Raw genomic sequence first — 24,187 nt, 5'->3', positions numbered from 1 at the left:
AGGTGTGCAGGGCAGAGCCTCTAGTTCCCACCTGAGTGTGGGGGACAGGAAGGAGGAGGGTGCAGGTGTGCAGGGCAGAGCCTCTAGTTCCCACCTGAGTGTGGGGGACAGAAAGGAGGAGGGTGCAGGTGTGCAGGGCAGAGCCCCCAGGTCCCACCTGAGTGTGGGGCACAGGAAGGAGGAGGGTGCAGGTGTGCAGGACAGAGCCCCCAGGTCCCACCTGAGTGTGGGGCACAGGAAGGAGGAGGGTGCAGGTGTGCAGGGCAGAGCCTCCAGTTCCCACCTGAGTGTGGGGCACAGGAAGGAGGAGGGTGCAGGTGTGCAGGGAAGAGCCTCCAGGTCCCACCCGAGTGTGGGGGACAGGAAGGAGGAGGGTGCAGGTGTGCAGGGCAGAGCCTCCAGTTCCCACCTGAGTGTGGGGGACAGGAAGGAGGAGGGTGCAGGTGTGCAGGGCAGAGCCTCCAGTTCCCACCTGATGTGGGGGACAGGAAGGAGGAGGGTGCAGGTGTGCAGGGCAGAGCCCCCAGGTCCCACCTGAGTGTGGGGGACAGGAAGGCGGAGGGTGCAGGTGTGCAGGGCAGAGCCTCCAGTTCCCACCTCAGTTTGGGGGACAGGAAGGAGGAGGGTGCAGGTGTGCAGGGCAGAGCCTCCAGTTCCCACCTGAGTGTGGGGCACAGGAAGGAGGAGGGTGCAGGTGTGCAGGGCAGAGCCTCCAGTTCCCACCTGAGTGTGGGGGACAGGGAGGAGGAGGGTGCAGGTGTGCAGGGAAGAGCCTCCAGTTCCCACCTGAGTGTGGGGCACAGGAAGGAGGAGGGTGCAGGTGTGCAGGGCAGAGCCTCCAGTTCCCACCTGAGTGTGGGGCACAGGAAGGAGGAGGGTGCAGGTGTGCAGGGAAGAGCCTCCAGTTCCCACCTGAGTGTGGGGCACAGGAAGGAGGAGGGTGCAGGTGTGCAGGGCAGAGCCTCCAGTTCCCACCTGAGTGTGGGGCACAGGAAGGAGGAGGGTGCAGGTGTGCAGGGCAGAGCCTCCAGGCCCCACCTGAGTGTGGGGCACAGGAAGGAGGAGGGTGCAGGTGTGCAGGGCAGAGCCTCCAGTTCCCACCTGAGTGTGGGGCACAGGAAGGAGGAGGGTGCAGGTGTGCAGGGCAGAGCCTCCAGGCCCCACCTGAGTGTGGGGGACAGGAAGGCGGAGGGTGCAGGTGTGCAGGGCAGAGCCTCCAGTTCCCACCTCAGTTTGGGGGAAGGGAAGGAGGAGGGTGCAGGTGTGCAGGGCAGAGCCTCCAGTTCCCACCTGAGTGTGGGGCACAGGAAGGAGGAGGGTGCAGGTGTGTAGGGCAGAGCCCCCAGGTCCCACCTGAGTGTGGGGGACAGGAAGGCGGAGGGTGCAGGTGTGCAGGGCAGAGCCTCCAGTTCCCACCTCAGTTTGGGGGACAGGAAGGAGGAGGGTGCAGGTGTGCAGGGCAGAGCCTCCAGTTCCCACCTGAGTGTGGGGCACAGGAAGGAGGAGGGTGCAGGTGTGCAGGGCAGAGCCTCTAGTTCCCACCTGAGTGTGGGGCACAGGAAGGAGGAGGGTGCAGGTGTGCAGGGCAGAGCCTCCAGTTCCCACCTGAGTTTGGGGCACAGGAAGGAGGAGGGTGCAGGTGTGCAGGGCAGAGCCTCTAGTTCCCACCTGAGTGTGGGGGACAGGAAGGAGGAGGGTGCAGGTGTGCAGGGAAGAGCCTCCAGTTCCCACCTGAGTGTGGGGCACAGGAAGGAAGAGGGTGCAGGTGTGCAGGGCAGAGCCTCCAGGCCCCACCTGAGTGTGGGGCACAGGAAGGAGGAGGGTGCAGGTGTGCAGGGCAGAGCCTCCAGTTCCCACCTGAGTGTGGGGCACAGGAAGGAGGAGGGTGCAGGTGTGCAGGGCAGAGCCTCCAGGCCCCACCTGAGTGTGGGGCACAGGAAGGAGGAGGGTGCAGGTGTGCAGGGCAGAGCCTCCAGTTCCCACCTGAGTGTGGGGCACAGAAAGGAGGAGGGTGCAGGTGTGCAGGGCAGAGCCTCCAGTTCCCACCTGAGTGTGGGGCACAGGAAGGAGGAGGGTGCAGGTGTGCAGGGCAGAGCCTCCAGTTCCCACCCGAGTGTGGGGCACAGGAAGGAGGAGGGTGCAGGTGTGCAGGGCAGAGCCCCCAGTTCCCACCCGAGTGTGGGGGACAGGACGGAGGAGGGTGCAGGTGTGCAGGGCAGAGCCTCCAGGCCCCACCTGAGTGTGGGGGACAGGAAGGAGGAGGGTGCAGGTGTGCAGGGCAGAGCCTCCAGTTCCCACCTGATGTGGGGGACAGGAAGGAGAGGGTGCAGGTGTGCAGGGCAGAGCCTCCAGGCCCCACCTGAGTGTGGGGGATAGGAAGGAGGAGGGTGCAGGTGTGCAGGGCAGAGCCCCCAGGTCCCACCTGAGTGTGGGGCACAGGAAGGAGGAGGGTGCAGGTGTGCAGGGCAGAGCCTCCAGTTCCCACCTGAGTGTGGGGCACAGGAAGGAGGAGGGTGCAGGTGTGCAGGGCAGAGCCTCCAGGCCCCACCTGAGTGTGGGGGACAGGAATGAGGAGGGTGCAGGTGTGCAGGGCAGAGCCTCCAGTTCCCACCTGAGTGTGGGGCACAGGAAGGAGGAGGGTGCAGGTGTGCAGGGCAGAGCCTCCAGGCCCCACCTGAGTGTGGGGGATAGGAAGGAGGAGGGTGCAGGTGTGCAGGGCAGAGCCTCCAGGCCCCACCTGAGTGTGGGGGACAGGAAGGAGGAGGGTGCAGGTGTGCAGGGCAGAGCCTCCAGTTCCCACCCGAGTGTGGGGCACAGGAAGGAGGAGGGTGCAGGTGTGCAGGGAAGAGCCTCCAGTTCCCACCCGAGTGTGGGGGACAGGAAGGAGGAGGGTGCAGGTGTGCAGGGCAGAGCCTCCAGGCCCCACCTGAGTGTGGGGCACAGGAAGGAGGAGGGTGCAGGTGTGCAGGGCAGAGCCTCCAGTTCCCACCTGAGTGTGGGGCACAGGAAGGAGGAGGGTGCAGGTGTGCAGGGAAGAGCCTCCAGTTCCCACCTGAGTGTGGGGGACAGGACGGAGGAGGGTGCAGGTGTGCAGGGCAGAGCCTCCAGGCCCCACCTGAGTGTGGGGGAGAGGAAGGAGGAGGGTGCAGGTGTGCAGGGCAGAGTCTCCAGGCCCCACCTGAGTGTGGGGGACAGGAAGGAGGAGGGTGCAGGTGTGCAGGGCAGAGCCCCCAGTTCCCACCTGAGTGTGGGGGAGAGGAAGGAGGAGGGTGCAGGTGTGCAGGGAAGAGCCTCCAGTTCCCACCTGAGTGTGGGGGACAGAAAGGAGGAGGGTGCAGGTGTGCAGAGCAGAGCCCCCAGTTCCCACCTGAGTGTGGGGGAGAGGAAGGAGGAGGGTGCAGGTGTGCAGGGAATAGCCTCCAGTTCCCACCTGAGTGTGGGGCACAGGAAGGAGGAGGGTGCAGGTGTGCAGGGCAGAGCCTCCAGGTCCCACCTGAGTGTGGGGCACAGGAAGGAGGAGGGTGCAGGTGTGCAGGGCAGAGCCTCCAGGTCCCACCTGAGTGTGGGGCACAGGAAGGAGGAGGGTGCAGGTGTGCAGGGCAGAGCCTCCAGTTCCCACCTGAGTGTGGGGGACAGGAAGGAGGAGGGTGCAGGTGTGCAGGGCAGAGCCTCTAGTTCCCACCTGAGTGTGGGGCACAGGAAGGAGGAGGGTGCAGGTGTGCAGGGAAGAGCCTCCAGTTCCCATCTGAGTGTGGGGGACAGGAAGGAGGTGGGTGCAGGGTGCAGGGTGCAGGGCAGAGCCTCCAGTTCCTACCTGAGTGTGGGGCACAGGAAGGAGGAGGGTGCAGGTGTGCAGGGCAGAGCCTCCAGTTCCCACCTGAGTGTGGGGCACAGGAAGGAGGAGGGTGCAGGTGTGCAGGGAAGAGCCTCCAGTTCCCACCTGAGTGTGGGGCACAGGAAGGAGGAGGGTGCAGGTGTGCAGGGCAGAGCCTCCAGGTCCCACCTGAGTGTGGGGCACAGGAAGGAGGAGGGTGCAGGGTGCAGGGTGCAGGGCAAAGCCCCCAGCCACACCCCTGACAGACATTGGAAACCTCCATGGTAGGAGGATCTAGAAGGCCTTACCTCCCCACCAGTCACCCAGCAGAGAACAGTGCAGACTCCCTCCACTCACAGGAGCAGAGGTGCGGTGCAGAGCCCACCCTCAGGACCCCTGAGCCAAGAGGAGGTGCCAGTCTCCAGGAGCCCAGCCCTTGCAGAGCCATCAGGTCCAGGGCAAAGGTTAGGCCACTGGTGCCTGAATAGGCTGAATGGGCTTCAGGGACTGTGACCATTTGGGACAAGCCCCTCGTGAAGTGCCCAAGAGCAGAAGTAGGGAGCATACCCAAAGGAGGGGACCATGAGCAAAGAAGCCCCAGGGAACACAAGGACACCTTTCAGAGCCACGGTCCCTCTGGGCCAGAAGAGGAGGCAGGAGAGCACGGCAGGGAACCCGCTCCTGATCCAAGAAGCACACCCTTAAAGAGTAAGTGGGAGGAGAGGGCCAACTAGAAATCTAGAACTTGAAGTTGAGGGAGTCTCCCAAAAACTACACAGAGATGGGAAGAGGATCAAATGTATCTGTAAACAAAAGTCAAGTAATCCAGGAGGTTTAATAAGCAACTAACAAGAGCTTCTCAAAATGTTGAAGAAACAGAGAAAATACAAGAAGGACTGTTACCAAAGAGGGAGAAAAAGAAAAAGAGACCCTCAGGGCCAGACTCCAGAGGACCCCCTCCCATGTGGAGTCCTCCCAGGGCCACCAGGAGAACGAGGAGAGGCTCTGTCTAGGCGGCTCCCGAGAAGCAGAGCCCATAGGAGGAGTGGCAGGGGTCACGGCAAGGACCTGCACCCTCCACCCAGGCCAGGCCAGGCCAGACCGAATCCTTTGGGGCCACCAGCGGGCCAGACTCTTGGGCAGGTGCGGACTCTGCCGTCAGGGGCAGCAGTTCTTTCTGGGCAAACCTCTTTCAAACTGTCTTTCAACTAACCAGGCCAGAGCCATGGGGGGTCGACAACAATCCAGCTGACCGTAGAAGCCCACAGCCCTAAGGAAGGCCACGCAGCAACGATGGGGCTCAGAGCTGTCCAGGTCTACCTGACTCTTTCTGGAGCCCTGGGTGGACAGGTGCTGGCCAGTTCTTCCTGGGCCACAGCAAAAGCCTTAAGAAGGTGCCCGTGGGGAGCCTGTCCAACCCCTCCCTCTCAGCCTCTCCAGGGCACATGTTATACACAGCAGCCGGACCCCAGAGAGCACACAGAAGCTGGTCCCATGAAGCAGTGAGGCTGTGCGGGGCTTGGGGCTCAAGCACACACAGGCTGTGAGGCTGTGGCGGTACCTGCTGCTCTCCCAGCCCCTGACCTGGCCACGCCACAGATGCACCTACTGGCCAGTGGGTGGGAGAGGCCACCTCTGCCCCGTGGCATGGCCGAGCTGTCTTCTCCATGGCTTGAGGGCTCCCTGTCTGGCCCAGAATTTTGGAGGGGAAAACCCTGCAAGTTTTGGATCCTGGGAGGAGAAGGATTGCAGGGCACCCTCCACACGGAGGCAGGGTTGGAATTTCACCAGCTCAGGAGTTTCCCTTCCGCCTGCTCCTGAACATTCCCCTGCAGGGAAGCAAATTCTAGTGAGAACCTGGATGCCAAGCACAGGTGAGGTTGGCTAGCTGTGCAGCGATGTTTGTTGATTGACAAAACACTCCTGGTCATCTCCAGGAAGTTACAGATTAAGATAGATCTACAGCCCAGGTAAGAGGGTGCTACCCTAACCCTGCTCTCTTTCTGGCATGGTGGTGGTGTGTGCAGAGCGTCTCATAGATGGAGTGGTTTCAGGAAAGAATGCTGCATTATCACTGGTGAAACATTGACCATCAGAGAAACAGCATTATCACGGTGCACTGGGCACAAAGGGGCTGCCTGCCTCCAGGGTGTTTGGCTGTGTCCACAGTGGGCTTGTGCAGGCTTGGCCTCCAACCAAATCTGTCCTCATCCTCAGGCACCTCCTCTGTGTTCAGTGAACCCAAATTTCCAGAGCGACTTGGCTGCTCTCTGGGGTCACAGCACCTCCTGTCTTGCTAAGCACACCCCTCAACGCTCTTCTTGCTTAGCAAATGTCAACTAAAGCTCTCAAAGCCCCCTTTGAGCAATGTCCTGATAGGGCCTGGGGCCCCCCAGACCTCCCTGTGAGCCCTAAAGCGCTGGCTGGAGCTGCACTTGAATTCCTGCCCTGGGCGCCTCCGACCAGACGTCTGGGCTGGGCCGCGGAGCAGCGTGTTAACCAGACCTCCCGGCTCTGAGATTCCAGGTCCAAGATCCCAGGCCGCCGGTCTAGAGGGAGAGGCCCGGACGGTGGGAGCGGGGGGCTCCTCAGCGCTGGGGACCTGGCCCCTTCCCGGCAGGATGCCTATGAGGACTCCTGGACACGGCCGGCCGGGCGCCCCACCCGCCGGCTGCGAGGCAGAGTGCAGGGAAGGCGAGTCGCCACCAGGTGGCAGTGCGTCCGCGCGGAGCCCGCCACGCCCCGGGTCCGCCAGGCCCCCGCCGGGGACTCACTTCCAAATCCGACCCACGGGGCGGTGAGCTCACTGGATCGGAATGGAGGCCCGCGGAGCGTGTTTCAGCGCGGCGCCTCGCTCTGCGCGCTGTCTTCCTGATTTAGCTTCCCGTACTCTGGCCGCAGCTGCTTGCAGGACGCCTCGTGGCCACTCCCCCTGGCGGACTGTCGCCTGGAAGCCGAGAGCAGCCCCTGCTCACCGGGTGTGGACTGGGAACAGCCCCCGGGTCTCGCGGGCAGCAGCGGCACCTGCGGGAAGCTGGGCTCCACCCCCGCGCCCGCTGGACTGCGCGCCCCTCCCCTGGCGTGGTCAGCGAGCTCATTCACCACACGGCCAGCCGAGTCCGGGGGAGGAGAGCCCAGTGTGCATCACTATTTAAATGCACTTCACCAGGACTTTTAAAGTCATCAGGCAGAAGCGTGCCTTTGGGGTGGGGAGAGAGAGGCACCCCCCGAGCAGCTCTGCAGCAGCCTCACCGCGCTCCAGGGGCTGAAGACCACAGCCCGAGGCAGGGACAGTGAGGCACAATCCTCTCTCTAGCGAGTAGACCCTGGGATGACAGGGGTGCTGCTGCTGCGGAGGCACCCAGAGTGGGAGGCCCCGAGGAGGAGGCCCCAAGCACCTGGTCTGCCTCCCACTGAGCACCCAGGACCTGAGGCTCAGACTCTCTGGGTGATGCCCAGGCCCTGCTCACTTGGGTCACGGGGGGAGGAGGCCATGGTGAGAGGCGGGGCAACAGGCTTTCCTGAGCCAAGTTCAGAAAGGGCAGCCTGGCCGCTGTCCTCATTCCAGGGCCTCTCCGCAGCTGCCCTCTCTGCCGCACTTCCTCCCGAAAGACCTTGGGGGAAACTTGCTGGGTCCCTGAGCAGGCCGCCCTCCCCCAGCCTGTTTGCCACGGCTACTCCACGGGACCTAATAGAAGGAGAGTAGGACTGGGTGCTCAGGAAGGGTCCTCTCTCCACCTCTGGGGAAAGCTTTTGGAGACCCAAGGGTTACGTTCCTGGTCTGAGAAGTGCCAACTCAGGGTCTGTACGACTTGATCAAGTGCCCTGTCCCTGGTGGGTAGCCCGGAATGCATGGCACACATTGTTCCTTAGGTCCACCTCTTCCCTCACCGTCACCATCGAGGCCTCCAGACCTCAGTCCATCTGTCATCTGTCCATGGTGATCCACACATTGCCCCAACCCGGGCTTTTCTCCACACAACCTGTTGGGTCTCACTGTGTCCCGGCGTCAGCCAGGACAATGTACATGGAGGGTGAGGAGGACAGAGCTGGCCCTGCTTGGAGCTCCACAAGGAGATCCCTGAGGAAGCAAACACTCCATCCAGTGCCAAGAGATAGCAGGAAGGACAGCAAGACGTGGACAGCAAGAGGTGGACATCAGGCTGTTGGAGAGAGCAGTTGGGAGGACAAGGCGTGAGAGTCGCCCACACTGGGCCCAGCCAGGCTCTGAGAGCCACAGCCACGTCATCCAGCCAGCAGAGGGGCTTCAGCTCCAACATGTGACATCCCCCCGAAGCCGGGCTGCGGCTGCCAGGCTCACAGAGCTGTGACCCTCCAGAGCTGCACCCACACTGTTCTCTGCAGGCCCCTCACCTGACGCCTGCCTTGGCTATTATTCAGTGTCCTTTCTCTGTGCTCAGTCTTTGAAATAACCCCATGAGGTGGGGGTTTGATTACTTTTTCATTCTCATTTGACAAATGAAAACACCAAATCTCCGAGAGGCCATGTAATGGGCGGGTGAATGTAGAATTTCAGCACAAAGTCTGGCCCCAGGGCCCATCTCAGCTTAATCTGAAGGTTCCAGGTTCTAAATAATGAGACTCCCCAAGAGTACAGAACTGACCAGAGGGGGCCTGGCTGTGGGCCCTCCTGTGAACAGGGTGCTGACGGGGTGGACAGTCTGCTGAGACTGAAACTGCAGTGTGGACGCCATACAGGTCTGCCCTAAAGGGCTCACCTGGGCAGGCTTTTAGCAGTTCCACAGCAGGACTCCTGTGAAGAAGAGGAAGGGCAGAGAAGGCTTCCACGGAGGCGGGGCTCCAGAAAGATTCTCACAAAAACTTGAAGAAAAAAATAGGTCATGTGGTTTCCATTGTGTGACCTGCAGCTGTACTAAGACCCGTGCTGCAGGCACTCCTGCCCCTCCAGTCCTGCAGGTACAGCAAGGCATGGGCTGCTGCCCAAGTCAGGAGGCTGCAGGGGCCTGGACTGGGGAGAAGACAGGATGCTGGCTGCCGGGACGCTCCCTTGTGCAGGACAAGCAAAGGAAGACAGATGCGTGATAAGAGCTGAGGAAGCTGGACAGGCCAGGGCTGGATGGTCATGGGCACTCACCAACACACACCAATGTGGAGAACGACGGACCAACAGAGTCCTGGGAAGGACCCAGAGAGGTCTCTGGGCAGCACCCCAGATACTGGACGCCATCTTCAGGGGGGCCTCCGAAACAGCTTAGCTCCACAGGGCCCTTTTCAGGGGGCAGGGCTAAGCTGGACAAGGTCCCACAGCCCAGCTAAGGAATACCCGCAGGCCTCAGGGTGGTGACAGGATGCACAACCTACAGAGAAGGTCAGTTCTACAACCCTGGGCCTGCTCAGCTGGGCTCTAGACCCGTCCCTGTCTTCACACTCTGTACCTCCCTGTCCTGCTCAGGGCCACCCATAGACAGGCTGCATGGGAGCTGAGCGAGGCTGGCGAGGCCCACAGCTAGAGTAGGACCATCTGAGCCTTCAGTGGAGCTCCCTGGCGCCATTCAGGCAGGTTGCTGGCTCTCCCCTCCAGCCCTGGGGCTGCCGTGTCTCCCCACGGCAATGCAGAGTCAGCCTTGAACTTCTGAGTGCAGGTGCAGTCCTCTGGAGGAACTGGTCCTTGGGCAGCCTGCACCTGCCCCAGCTCAGGGCCTCTGAGCACTAACCCAGCACAACACGGATCCAGAGGCACACATTCTTCTGACACTGTGATGAGAGCCCCTGTTCCCGGCGCTGGCCTGGCCTGCAGAGACGGAGCAGAGCAGTGAACAGAGCCTGTCCTGCTCCTCACACCTCCCACGGCCGCTTCTGTTCTACCTTGTTTTCTTTACAGTGAGTGGAAATATTAGCTAGTGTCACACCCATGGTGGGACTTGGGGAAGGCTGTCCCGTCAGACCCTGGGGTCGCACACCCTGGAGTCTGGCAACTTGGTCTGTGGCCTAGGTCCTTTGGAGCCGTGGCACCAGCCAGGTGCTCAGGAGTAACAGAAAAGAAAAGCCTTCCTCGTGGTTCTGGGCACTGGAAGCTCAAGGTCAGGGCACTGGCAGTCTCCCTGTCTGGTGAGTCCCCATTTCTGGTTCACAGATGGTGGCTTCTGCGTCCTCACAGGGTTGGAAGGGTGAGGGAGCTCTCTGGGCCCCTTTCCTGAGGACACTCATCCCAATGGAGGCTCCACCCTCATATCCTGGTCACCCCTGAAGGCTCCACCTGATGACACCTTTCCAGGGAACACAAGCATCCAGCCCACAGCAGTGATCAGTCCGAATTTTATGGATATGTTGATATCGTTGTAAGGTTCAAGTGTCCCACCAAAAAGACAATGTAGGCCTTCACAGGGAAGGGATAGTGAAAATGTGGCCAAGATATATGTCCTTCCAAACAAGGCTGAGGTCTCCCTGGAAAATATATCAGAAAAATCCGAGTGAGGAGGTGTTTAGAAATCCTCATCATATTCATGCAGGCATTGAGAGAGATTTCTACTAGTGATCCAGTCTTCTGAGACTCCACCGAGTGCTAGGTGGATGGAGACCCAGAGCTGCCACCACACACCATCGCCACACTGACCAGCAGGACCACCTGACGTGGCAGACAGGCAAAAATTTCAAAATCATATATGCAGAGGTACTGCTACGGATGTATGTGGACGTTACATATAAAGTATTGCACTATGAAATGCTTCACCTCGCTCGTATATTAAATGCCAAGTGGACCCTGACCAGGAAGCCCATGGAGGAGGGGAGACAGATGGAGGCAGGTGGGAGGAGGCCAGGCCTGAGATGCCCTGCAAGAAGGCTCCACCCAGAGGGCACGTTTCCCCAGCAAACACACAGCCAGCAAGGAGCAAGCCCAGGACCCGTGCCTGCCGATTCCAGGGAGACGGGCTGCCAGTGCCCAGGGCAAGCTGGCAGGCCACCGGATACAAGCAGATCAGCTGGTGGAAAGTCAGCAGTGGGGCAGGTTGGGGCTGCCCAGCGCAGATCAGAGGGTGGCACTGCTGTTCTGCAGCTGGGCTCTGCCCAGGTGGGCTGCTGGGAAGCAAGAGGGTGGGGCTGAAGTGGGGCTGGCCCCTGGAGGCTGAGGGCAGGTGCAGAGGTGACGCAGCTGCTGGTCTGCCTCTGTGTGTTTGAGTAGAGGCGACATTTAACCTGGGTATGAGTCTGGTGCTTTCTATAATAAAGACTTTTTTTAGACAAGTTACTCAATTCTTAAAGTTTCTCTAAAAGGTACTCTGTGAGGAGCACGGGTCTCCTCAGAGGCCACAGTGACCATGTTTCACAACCACCTAACAGTGGGCACGAGCCGACCCGGCCAGGACCCTCCCTCGTCCCTGGTTGTACTGGGTCATCATCCTCCACAGTGGTCATTTTGTTCTTGAAGACTTGCGGGCAGCCAGCAACACTTCCATGTGCCTGCCTGCCTCTCTGCACGGCTCGGGCTCTGTGGAGCCCGTGGCTAACGGCCGTCTCTTGTCTTGTCCACAGCCTGTCAGGATGCCCGCGGGCTACATCAGCCATGAAGAAGGCCAAGCTGTCTGGAGATCAAATGCTGACCATCAAGCAGCGTGCCAGCAATGGTAACCACACCCCGTCCCTCCCTCTCTCGGCAAAAGCCGGCTTCATGTCTTGCAGCTTTGTGTGCCCTGACTTCACTGATTTGGACCACTGACCCCAGACAGCGGGAGCAGAGGTGGTGCCAGCCCCCGGGTCTCTCGCACTGGGCTGCCTGCCTCCTGGGTCCCAGGCTCTGGCTTCCCTGCCTCTACCCCCAGGCCCTCCACCCTGAGCCTCCCACCAGAGCAGGCCTGGGGACACTCAGGGCCTGACACCAGTGACACAGCTCTGCCGACACTTCCCCTTCCTCAGCATGCTCATGCCTGATTTCCTTGACTCCATCTGCAAAATCCATTTCCTTTCAAGTGTTTCTGTAGCTGCTGACCCGCCTCAGTGCACACAGGTTTGCCCAGGAAATCAGAGTTCTCAGGAGTGTGGGGGCGAGAACAGAGCCACACAGCCTGGAGCCCTGGGAAACTCAGATCCCGCCTTGCGCACTTGCCTGCATACAAAATTCATCTCTGTCTCCATCTCAGTGCTCCTGCAGCCTCCAGGTCTTGTGGGCACCACAGACCAGAGCAGCAGCCCAAGGAAGCAGGACATCCATCCTCCTGTCTCGCCCACCCACTGAGAACAGGGCTCCTCTTGTGGCCTCCTCAGTGCCACACTTCTGTGCCAGGCTTCTCATTGGTGATACTGCTGGGTCAGCTGGCCCCAGATGTTGAGGGGATGAGCTGCCAAGAGCCAGGGGTGGAGCGACCCCCGAGGTGCCACAAGGGGCAGAAGTTCTAGGACTGTGGCCTCAGCCTCAGCCAGTAGCTGACCATGAACAACATGCCCTAGCCAAGGTGTCTTTAAAAGAGACACACAAACCAGAAACAAGGTGAGCCAGGGCTGGCGGGCCCTCCCGGGATGCCCTGGACAGTCCATCAGGGCTCACACCGTGTCTCCTGCTAATGATGGGGTCAGAGGAATGGAGTAAGCACCTCCCAGGGGAAGCTCAGCCTCCCCTCTCAGCCTAGGGAAGGTGTGGAGAAGGGCTCAGGCAGAGCCGATGGCCTCACTCTGGGTTCTCAAATGGAGCCCACAGAGCTGACAAGCACCACAGAAGCCAGGGATCTGCCGAGGCCCCACCGCACCTGGAAACCCGTGCCCCGGAGCCTGCCTCGCCTGGGGCTGCCGTGACCTCCCACACAGCTCCAGTGGAGGCCACCAACACGGGCCCAACCCCAACCTGGGGTCCAGATGGCAGCCACCCACGTGCACACCACAGCCCACTATCGCTCACAGCAGCACCCCACCCTGCGGGCACAGGCACAGAACATCCCTGATGCATGGCCTGTCACTTACAGAGGCACACCTGGAGGTGGCACACTCATCCTCGAGCTGTGAGCTCCTCTAGGTGCATCCAGCCTCACAGGTCCACTCTGCCCAACGCTGGGCCAGGCGTCCACAAGATGGAGGCTGGTCATTCTCTGTCTCCTAGAAGTCCTTAGGTCCACCTGCACATCTCTCCCGGGGGGCCTGGGGACAGCCTCAGCTTTCCTCTCAGTTCTTCCAGAAGGAACATCCTAGCTCCATCCTGTGCCTGCACCTTGCAGACATGAGCATGCACCTTACCCCAACAACCCAGTGCAGGGCAGACCTGAGGCAGGTCCATCTGATCTGTGTCAGTCGTCAGCCGTTGATGAAGGAAGAGGTAGCAGATGGGGTGAGACACTCAGAACAGAAGAGCAAGACAACTGAGGGACAGATTTGCAGGGATACTCACACTGGGGGCAGCTCTTGCCTGGGCAGACAGTGGGCAGCCAGCTGCCTGGTGGCCGTCTCTCAGAGCGCCTGCCTGCGGGCTCCTTCTCAGCAGACCCTGGGCTGCCAGTCAGGCTGCGCTTGCATTTCACAGCAGGACTTCTCTGCACTGGGCATTCTTATCTGACAACATTTTTTTCATTCACTGAACACGACACCCAAGGCCACCCAATGGCCCACCTCCTTCTCCCCTCCATGAAGGGCAGCAGTCTCTGCAGTGTGCTGGGTGGCTTCAGGCCTGCCCTGGGCGGAGTGCACTCTTCTGTCCACAGAACTTCCACACAATCATCCGTGAGGAGCTTGCCTTGAGAAAGTCCCTCCGCGGGACGGAGGACTGACCAGTGGCAGCTGAACCCAGGCACTGGGTTCTGAGTGACTGCGCCTGTGGCATTTCTGCCCTCCCTCTGCGATGTGTTCTCAGTCATGAGACCCAATGCCAGAAGCAGAAGAGATCCCCTTCCTTTTGACCTTGGCACCAAGGGTGCCTGCAGCAGAAGCCACCTGGGAGGGAAGCGGCCCTGAAATCCCTGTCTGTTTGCTTGGTTGGTCTGGGTCCTGGGGATTGGACCCAGGGGCACTGGACTACTGAGTCCCTCCTCGGGCCTTTTTACTTTCTATTTTGAGAAGGGTGTCTCTGAGATGCTGGGGCTGGCCTAGAACTTGCCATCCTCTTGCCTCAGCCTTGGAGTTGCTGGGATTGCAGGCGTGGCCGCCCGACCAGCCATTGCCTGGATACACCAGGCCTGAAATGCTCAGCCGGCTGGGGTCTCACACACGGCTGTCCTCTGCCAGGAGGACTCTGACTCAAGGGTCAGGCATAGCCTTGCCTGGACTCTGGGCATGGTGAGGGAGGGCTCTCTCCATTCCTTCCTGTGCGTGTGCCCCTGAGGACTGGGAGTGGCTGCCTCCCTGGTGACTGAGGAGGCAGGAAGCAGGAGCCCACAGGTGCCTGAGATGATGGAGCCGGGGAGCCAGCAGCAGCGCAGGTGACCTGGGCAGGTGAAAGGCTCTGGCCAGTGCTTCCGGGCCTAGGGGTTTCTGCACCCTCAGGCAGTGTTCCCCTCTTCTGCTCAGGTGTCCTGTTGGGGGAGAGGTGGGGGCAGGGGCAGGAAGACGTGTGGGTGGTGACATTTCCCCTTTATAGGAGTATAGACATCACCAGGCCAGGCGCCCCTGCACATTTCCCAAGAGAATTCAAGTCCTAATATAAAAAAAGAACAAAGGAAAGTCCTGACTAGGGTCTCTGGTGTGGCGGCCTGAACACTCTGCTCTTGCCGTTTCAGGGATAGAGAACGACGAGGAGATCAAGCAGCTGGACGAGGAGATCAAGGAGCTGAGCGAGTCCAATTCACAGATGGAGGCAGACATGCTCAAGCTCAGGACTCAGGTAACGGTCTCTGGGGCCCCCGCCCTCTCCAAGGAGTGACTGGGCAGGCCCTCTCCAGGGGCAGCTGGCCTCTCTGCTTTTCTCCCTGCACCCTTCTCGTCCACCTTGTGTCCTGGTCTCCTGCTGGACTCCTCTCCTAGCGCTGTTGGCTGTGCCCCAGTGGCCATGACGGTCCCTTTCTGTGTGTGTGTGTGGTAGGATGCCCTCCTGAAGGCCACCTACGACAGCAGAGGCCAGGGTTTCTTCCAGGTGCTCCAAGCCCCAGACTTAGGTCACACCTGCGGTGGCAGGGTGACAGCAGGACTCCAGGACTGCAGAGGAGCCTACTTCTCACTTGGTGCCCTGGTGGAAGCCGCCTGTGCGTGCAGATCCCGGCCATCTACTGGGCAGGGGTGGGTGGGTCTGAGCACCTGCGAGTGCAGCTGGTGAGGAGACTGCCCGTCCCTCCTGACACTGGCCAGCCTGGTGGTCTTCCCCCTGTGGACACACTGCCCACTTCTCATCACTCCTCACCAGACGCTGCTCCCCTGGGGCCCTCCATACACTCTTGAGCCACATGATGGCACCGAGTTGCAGCAAGCCAGACCAGGTGTGCGATCCGCAAGACAGTGGAGACGTCACTCCTTGACGCTCCTGCTGCAACCAGGAGTGGACAGGGGTCATGACCCTGTGCTGGGGCTCCTCCCAAGTCACTGGGGTCCTGCTCAGGGAGGGCTGAGATTTAAATCAGTCAGAGAATAGAGCAGGGAGGGAAAGGGAACTAGACATCATTTCTGAATTTCAGACGACTGCCCAGGGTGAGAAGAAGCTCTCCAGAGAGGTGCAGGGGGCGTGTTTAACATCCAGCAATGCCAGGCCACAGGTTGGCTGAGTTTTAAAGAAAAGAGGCTTATTCTAGCTTGCCAGGAACAGGGACTGCCTCTGGGGATGGCTTCTTGCTGGCAGAGTCCAAGGAAGGGGCAAGGTATCACACAGGAGGGACAGGGAGCAGGCATGTGTATGGGTGTGTAAGCGTGTGCATGTGTAGGTCTGTGTCTGTGTGGTGTGCGGGCACACGTGAGCTCCTTCTGGCCTCTCTCCTTATAAAATCACCAAGACTCAATCATGGGGCCATACCCTGGGGACCTTCTAATCCTGCTCAGATCCCAAAGGCCACCCCTCTAGACCGGCAAGCTGGATTCTGTCTACACCTCATCTTGCCTCGAGATGGGGATGAAGTTTCCACTAGTGAAGCCTGAGTCACCGGGGCCACTTCCAAACCATGGCACACCCGTGCCCAAGAGGGTTCTTATAGACTGCCACAGCTGTTTGCTGTCCAGCTGGAGAATTCAGACTCGGGCAGCACACCTTGGTGTGTTGAGTAGATGTGCACACCACTTTGGAATGTGTTTGAGCAGTGTTTGGGTCAAGTGCAGCCCAGACAGTTCCCCAAACCTGAACCTTCTTAGGCTCTGCACTTCAGTGAGAAGGGGCTGCTTCTGGGTCTTTGAGTCCCCATCAGATCACAAGTGCTAAAAGCCATCCTACCACCTAGGCCCACAACTGCCCAGCTGCCCGAGGCCAGCCCGCCCCTGCTGGGTTTCTACTCTCATGACTAAAAGGCTCAGGGGTCACTCCAGGAAAACTGGGCTGACTGGGCTGCGCAAAGTAACCCCACAAGAGACACAGATACCTTTTTCTTTGGGGTTGCTGTGTCGGCTCTTCTGACCTTAAGGGTTCGCAGGAAGAGAGCGCGAGAGCCCGCGCTGACCCCCTTTATTGAGGAGAAGCTATTCAAATGAGGCAAGGGGTCAGGTTTCAGGGGGCTGAGTCTATCTTCATGATGTCCACTGTCAGCAGCTGACTGACACCTGGGTAGGCCACACCCAAGGGCACAGTAGGAGAAGGGGACACACACAAGGCACTTCCCTGGAAGATTCTATCCTAAACTGGGCAAGGGGTTAGATTACAAAGGAACAGGTGAGCGTAGCTTCACTCATGGGGCTGTAGCAAGACACACCCTGCACGAGTCCGACCCTCGAACCCAAGAAGGGTGGGGAAAGCTCTGCCACATTTCTGTGACTGAGCGCCTCAGCACCCAGCCAGGGAGAGTGACTCAGTCAGGTGCAAGGTTGGTCTCCCACACCTCCCAGCTGAGCTGGGCCAAGGCAGCACACATTCAGTGCTGGAGATGTGATGGGCCTAGGGCTCTGGACTCCACAGACCACTAGTGCATACCTCACCAGTGCAGCCAAGTCACCACCAGTCACAAGGGCTTGGGTGCACGCCCACAGAGAGTACAGAGACAGGGTGACTCAGCCTCCGTAGCAGGGGGATTTCCCTGTACACAGAAATTGTTTCTTATCAGAGTCTAGAAAAATGTGTACCCGAAGGCACAGGAAGGAGGAGATGTGGGAGCAGGGAGCAGGCGCAGCTCCAGGCAGCAGGAGGGGCTGGAGGTCGAGGGGCTGCACCGGGGGGTTGTAGAGGAGGGGTAGGATTCCAGGACCTGAGTGACCGGGAAGAGAAGAAAGTTCTGGGCTGGGGAAGCTCGAGCAAGAGGAGGGCAGGTGGGAAGCGGTGAAGCTGTCCCCTGGGGTTCCCTTCCTCACAAGTCAAGTGCACAGCTCGTCGGGAAGTCAGAGTGAGAACTGGGGAGGATCTGGCAGGCCAGAGTCTTGGCAGTCGGCCTCTGCAGAGCACGGTGGCTCTGCACATGCCCACAGCTGTGCTTCCGCAGGTCAGCAGCACAGGCACCTGGGCTGGCCACCCTCCACTGTGCCCCACCCAACCCCCACGGATAGCTCCCTGCCACCTGAAGTCCTGGTGCCACCCAGCCCACCTACTCTGGAGTGCCCGTCCCACCCCATGGCAGAGAGCGGTGCTCCCCTCCGCAGGGCCTTCCCTAGAGTCCGTCTCCTGACCCTGATGGGTGCCATGGCAGGCTTCCTGTGCCGTCTGTGAGGCTCACACCATCCTGGCCAGGAGTCAGACAGCAGGTGTCTCAGCCTTGGCTCACACGGGCTTCGTCCCCTAGCTCCAGGCCACCTGAAACCAATACCCTGTGTCCATGGCAGGTGGCCATGGGCCTGCGCGGCCGACATGGCCCTGAAGTGTGCTTCACAGTCTCAGGGTACCACAGGTGCTGTTAACCATCACAAGAAGCAAAGACCAGTCCCAGCCCACGGGCCTGTGGGTGAATCAGACCTGTCATGACCCTGGTCTCAAGAGATGTCCATCTTAGGAAAACTGTAGGTCCGGGGGAGACCGTGAGGAGCAGGCTGTGAAAACCCAGGATCTGGCCAAGTCCCGTGGCCTTTCTGAGGCTGTGGGTGCTCTCTGAGGACCCAGAGCACCTGCTGTGTACAGCAGCCTCAGACTGCGGCACCACCTACAGACTCCCCGTCCTCGGGCACTCCACCCTTATCCCAGGGGAATGGGTGGTCCTCAAACTCAGATCCACCCAGGGGACCTGCTGCCCGGGTGTGGCCAGTGCTCTCACCCCTGAAGGTGAGGACAGGGAATTTCTAGTGGCCACCAGGCCCGGAGCAGGGCAGTGCAGGACCCCCTGCGGGAGGGCCTGAGTCAGGACTTCTGAAGTCCTGAGGGCCACTCCAGGAGGGCGGGCCCGAAGGTCTCTGCCTATGTCCCCTGTTTCTTTTCCCTCCTCAAGTGTGGTCAGCACATCCTGGGGAGGCTGGGGTGGGAGGCCCTGCAGCCCTCCCCTGCACCCTGCACTCTCTGCCCTTTGTGCTGCCACACTGTGCAGCCAGCTCCAAGGTGTTCCTGAGCGTTTCTCTGCAGCTTGAGTCCCCCGGGCTGGATCTGGCCCCTGGAGCGGCAGACGTCCTCTGCCTGAGGTGGGCTTCCTACCCCCAGGGAAGAGCCCAGGTTGGCCTGGCCAGTGCAGGAATCCAGGCCTGCAGCCCTGTTGACCTCAGGGTCGGAGCACTTGAGAAGGCCTCAGGCACGTGGGCGGGATCCACAGGAGGACCTGCAGTCTAGTTCCCACGGGGAGCTGGAGGCTCGCTGTGCACCAGGCAGCCTGTCTGTTCTTCCTGGTGTCCCTCAGCACCGCACAGGCTGGTCCCATTGCAGAGAAGGAAAGGTCCCAGGCATAGTTCAGGGCATGTGTGCCCACGGTCACAGGGTTGGAGTTTGTGTCGTGGCAGAGTGGACGCACCCGTGAGAATTGTGCCACTTTGAGAAGAAGACACAGCGTCAGCTCCTCGGGTCCCCCACAGAGGACCTGGCCTGGGGGCTTGGCAGGATGGCTGGATTTGCAGGCTCCCTTGTCCCAGGAGAACACTACACTCGGAGGGTCCAGACTCTTGAGTAGGGAGCTTAGGTTGAAAGGGAAATTGATCTTTTTTTATTATTTATTTTTTAAATTTTAATTTGTTAGACATGACAGCAGAATGCATTTCACTTCATGGTACACATACAGAGCACAGATTCTCAAGACCCTGGTTGTACACAGCATATTCACAACATTTGTGTCTCCACATGTACTTGGGGTAATGATGTCCATCTCATGCCACCATCTTCCTGCTCCCACGTCCCCTCCCTTCCCCTCCCTCCCTTTTACCCTGTGAAGTTCCTTCATTCCTCCCCATCCCATTATAGATCAGCACCCTCATCTCAGAGAAAACATCCAGCGTTTGGTTTTGGGGATTGGCTTAATTCACGTAGCATTATAGTCTCCAGCTCCATCCATTTACCTGCAAATGCCATGATTTTATTATCTTTTATTTCCAAGTACTATTCCATTGTGTCTATAGGCCACAGTTTCGTTATCCATTCACCCACTGACGGGCATCTAGGTTGGCTCCACAGTTTGGCTATCGTGAATTGTGCTGCTATAAACATTGATGGCTGTGTCACTGTAGTGTGCTGTTTTTAAGTCTTTGGGTATAAACTGAGGAGTGGGACAGCTGGGTTAAAGAGAAATTGATCTTAAATGTGTCCCCACAAATGCTGGTGAGAGGCAGACAAGGGGTGTGGTGCGTAATGCAGACCCTGGGAGCCTCAGGTGTGGCTGCCTAGGCCCCTACTTTGTGTGTCAGTCCTCGTGGAAGAGAAATGGCTGGGGAGTCGGTCAGAGCAACAGGAACCTGGGGGAGCAGGGCTGGCGTCACACGGGGACCTGCTGAGGGCGAGGGTGGTGGGCGCCTCGGGGTGCTGAGCCCAGGGAACCAGGCCAGTGCCCTGGGCGGCCCTGCAGGAGCAGGCTCAGGGCCGCTGCTCAGGGAGTGTGGTGCTTCCTGCACTCCGCCTGCTCTCCCCTGCCTGGCGACCCCGCGGAGAGGAGCTCACGCTGCACGTGGGGGCTTTCTCCGCAGTGACCTCCGGGGGCACACAGGCCTGGAGAGGGAGGCTCAGGCTGCCAGGGCCTGGGGAAGGCTCCCCCAGGGAAGTGGCCACTCGCCCACTGTGGCCGGCACGGGTTCCCTGAGATGGGGCTTTAACAAGAGAGAGTCACCCAGGGGGGCAGGAAAGGAGGCCTGGAGCAGTGTCCCCGGGGGACAGTGGGGCTGGAGAACCCCTTTCACCCACTGCTGAGGGGCGTCACCACGAGGGGCGCCAGCAGGGTCACCCTTGGCTTCCACACAAGCCCCGGCCCCCAGCTGCCGTGAAGAGGAGAGGTACCCAGGATGTACACCCCATATCAAGACGAGGGCACAGCAGTGGGGAGAGGTGGGGATGGGAGCCCAGAGTGGCCGGCGGGAAGAAGATGCCAGAGAGCCAGGTTCCTCGGTCAGTTGCCCAGGGAGAGGCCCAGGTCACGGCTGAGAATCCAGGGCTGTGAGGAGAGGACAGCAGAGACTCAGAGCACGGGAGACTGTCTCTGTGTGAGCTGGGGAGGCCCAAGGGTCCAGTCAGGTCCTGACCTGGTCCTTAGAGGAAGAAGCCTGGTGGACAGACCAGCCCAGGCCCCAGCTGAGCAGGAAGAGGAATGGGGGTCACTAGGACTTAGCCGGGGCCAGATGGAAAGAGGAAGCTTTAGCACTCAGTCAGTAGCTGCCAACTCAGGTCCCAGCACTGTCCAGTGAGCCTCCAGGGGACAGCACCAGGCTGCGGACCATCATTGGGATACCTCCACCTGCAGCAACTCTCAAAACATCCAAAGCTGAAAAGTAGAAGCCACCCGGAATCTTCAGGGACTTCCCATGCTAGTCCAGCTAGACCAGCTAGTCCAGCTAGTCCAGCTAGTCCCGTTGCCACATTTTCTTTCTTTCTTTTTTCCTCTTGTGAGTTGCGGGGGATTGAACCCAAGGCTTGGGCATGCAAGGCCCAAGTGTGATCTGCCAACTGGGCTATGTCCCCAGCCCCCAGTTCACACGTTTTCTAGTGTAATGGACCAGAAGCCTGAGAACCAGCCCTTCGGGTGGCCAGTCCTCTGCGTACGCTGCTGTGCACCGGGCAGTCTGGGCGCACACCCAGGCGACGTGTGTTACATGTCACACGCGTGTGTGTTCCAGATCACCACAATGGAAAGCAACCTGAAGACCATCGAGGAGGAGAACAAGGTCATCGAGCAGCAGAACGAGTCCCTGCTGCACGAGCTGGCCAACCTGAGCCAGTCCCTGATCCACAGCCTGGCCAACATCCAGCTGCCTCACATGGTAAGTGAATGAGCGCCCGGAGGGCGGCCTCCCTTCTCACTTGGATAGATGTCCTGTGCCATCACTCCATGGTCCTCCGCCTTCGGGCACCTTGGTCACCATCCCAAAGCCATGTCGTTGCCCGCTAGCCACCGTGGTGGGCGGATCCATGAAGCCGAGGTGCTGACAGGCTGTCTAGTTGATGACGCAGGGGCAGGGTGCTATGCTCTGTTTTATGCTGTTGTGAATATACTATGAAGAAAATAAAAGTTGTGTATGAACTACTATTTAATATCTCGTAGGATCCAATCAATGAACAAAATTTTGATGCTTACGTGACTACTTTGACGGAAATGTATACAAATCAAGACCGTTATCAGAGTCCAGAAAATAAGGCCCTACTGGAAAATATAAAGCAGGCTGTGAGAGGAATTCAGGTCTGAACAGCTGCTCTAGTGGCGAGACTCATGCTAAGAAAGGACGCCTCTTGGTTTCGGCTGCTGTGACTTGTTACCAGAAAGCGTTCTATTTATTTCTGTCGGAACAGTGTTATGCTTACGAGACTCCACACGGTTTTGTGTCTTGCTTTAAGATAGCACCTGCAGAATAGTTTTTGAACACATTCACATTTTGTACGTTTTCCTAAGAGCTGACGTAGTGTGATCTGCCGTGTAATGTTTATAGCTGCTACTGTATGCACACTGGGGGTATATATATTTCTGAAGAGGTAAGCTGATCAAAATAAATAGAGTGTAAATTCTTTTTAATGCTTTAGTGATTAAATGTTTTAGTATTTTGAACTGAAATGGACAAAAAAGAAAAAAAAACAGCTTTGAATGACCATGCTGTGGCCCCACGGCCACTTTTTAGACATTATCATTTTGCCTCGTGTTGGAGGACTTTATGGAATTTAAGAAATACATTTTGTGTGCATATTGTTTCATAGCGAGAATTGGTTGCAAAATGCTTTATTTTTGAACAATGCTTGGAGATATTATGTGATTTTTTTGTTTGTCTGTTTTAGGAGGATGGTGTATGGTGGGGGCAATAAATGAGGTTTTTGCATTCCAAGGAAATGGCATATGGATTAACTGTAAGAAATGAAATAAGTAATTTATTGTAAGACAACATCAAGCCATGGAAACTTGGCAGAAGATTCAAAGCAGCTTAAGCAGCACTTTTAAATTAACTCCTAAACATTACATGGTGTGGCTCTGGAGACTTCCGTTAAGACAGGACCTTGTCAGAGGTGGACAGCACGAAGATTTCCTTTTGCGTTCTCAGTACCCTCTGGAACAGCCTTCTCTTATCTCTCCTAGAGTCCCGTGCCCCTTGAACTGTTCCCGCAACATAGTTTACCTAACAGAAGTCGTGTGCTTTCAATTTGAGCAAAAAGATAATTTAAGAGCATTTATTTCCCCTTTTCACTTTTAAAAAATCATTATCGTTGCTATTCTCATTTCACGTTTGAGGGACAAAAGCTAACGGCTGTGAGCACTCTGGTTTCTGGACTGAATTTCCTGCTGGACGGTGGGAAAGCAGCTCTGTAAAGTTTCCCACCCCTCGCCCCACCCGACCCTGACTCTGAATCGGCTTTGGTCCTATTCAGAGCGCTCTGAGAACGACGGACGCTTACGCTCTGCCCTCGCGGGTCCAGGTGACCACACAGAGCATTGCATAGCCTTGTTGGTTATTGTGCCCTATGCTGAGAATGAATGCAATCAGAGTTTAACCTGACTAATATACTGCAGCACTTTTTGCTTTGAACTAGGTCATCTTAGACTTCTTACACCTTCAGGATTGGATTGTTTGACTCCAATGACTGCACTATCTGTATGCATAAGACCACTTTTGACGGCTGCGTTTCCCTTCTAAGTAGTCTTTTGACGATGTGTTGTGTTTCCTGATGTTGATTTCTTTTAGTAGCATCTCTCCTTCCATGTCTTGATGTTATGCAGGAAGTACAAAAGTACTTTAAAATTTTGTTATGAAAAAAAAGATGGGTTTTGTAAAAATTAAAAAAAAATATTTTTAGCAGAACAGGACTTACAGGGTCATTGTCCCCACAATGTGCCAGTCGACTATTTGCACTTACCTTGTCCTATTATCCGTACGGAGGTGTGCAATTCCTGTGTCGGTCGCCTCGCGACATGAAGCTGGACGGATGAGAGCGGAGGCCCCACGGCTGACCCACCGCGTAGCCCAGGGAGACTACAGGGATCTCACGACGAACATTCTGATACAATACTCGACCTCGGTATATATATGTGTATAGATGTGTGTACATCCCAGCGGCACTTTATACTGTTCACTGTACAGACGCCTACAGTTCTCCAGGACGGTCATTCCTAGCTGGGAGAAGACAACGTCACTGCTCGGGGCCCTGGCGCGCCCCTTCTGTTGTGCGACTAGTCCTAGCTGCCATGCTCAGAAATGCCTTTTGAGAGCAGAAGCAAGGTGCTCACTGTCACCTGATGCCATACACGGTCCGGGCCTCGCCTCGGAGGGCCCCTGTTCATAGCGGCACACGCATTCCCCCGCGTCTCGTCTGCAGCTTCTTGGCCAATGTAGTATGCTTTTAGTAGAGTAATAGGTAGTATCGGTTTGGATTCTCATTGTCATCCCCCATGTACAATGGAAAGGGACACTAAGCACAAACCTGCTGCTCATGTAACGTTGGTACATAATCAATCAGAGTCATCTGTGACTGTTGTATAGGGATCACAGTGCCACCTGTTAGAATGCTGACCTTCCATATGGGCTATTGTGAGTTACCAGAGCTTATTTATTATAACTTATTGTTCATATTCATTTGAGTTAATTTAAGCAATCATTTATCAAGACAGAATTTTGTATAAACTATTTATTGTGCTCTCTGTGGAACTGAAGTTTGATTTATTTTTGTACTACACGGCATGGGTTTGTTGACACTTTAATTTTGCTATAAATGTGTGGAATCACAAGTTGCTGTGATACTTCATTTTTGAATTGTGAACTTTGTACAAACTTTGT

At 57.9% G+C, this 24,187-nt stretch overlaps 1 protein-coding gene across 7 annotated transcripts in view; it reads left to right on the top strand.

Moving 5' to 3' along the window:
- The window catches only part of Myt1l (myelin transcription factor 1 like), a 147,455-nt gene extending 124,518 nt beyond the window's left edge, over nt 1-22,937 (top strand). For 4 of the 7 annotated variants that reach the window (XM_076832543.2, XM_076832545.2, XM_076832542.2 and 1 more), the window contains 4 exons: nt 11,327-11,418; nt 14,488-14,591; nt 21,053-21,196; nt 21,478-22,250. In XM_076832543.2, coding sequence (XP_076688658.1) covers nt 11,327-11,418; nt 14,488-14,591; nt 21,053-21,196; nt 21,478-21,618 — 481 coding nt within the window. In that variant the 3' untranslated portion in view covers nt 21,619-22,250. Of the gene's footprint in view, nt 1-11,326; nt 11,419-14,487; nt 14,598-21,052; nt 21,197-21,477 lie in introns of all 7 variants that reach the window. The other 3 variants (XM_076832546.2, XM_076832547.2, XM_076832544.2) reach the window with 3 other exon arrangements.
- Nucleotides 22,938-24,187: the final 1,250 nt, after the last annotated feature.

The sequence above is a fragment of the Callospermophilus lateralis genome, chromosome 14 (assembly GCF_048772815.1).
Source record: "Callospermophilus lateralis isolate mCalLat2 chromosome 14, mCalLat2.hap1, whole genome shotgun sequence".
Classification (NCBI taxonomy): Eukaryota; Metazoa; Chordata; class Mammalia; order Rodentia; family Sciuridae; genus Callospermophilus; species Callospermophilus lateralis.
The sequence above is the reverse complement of the archived record's forward strand: the minus strand, read 5'-3'. Positions and strand labels throughout refer to the sequence as shown.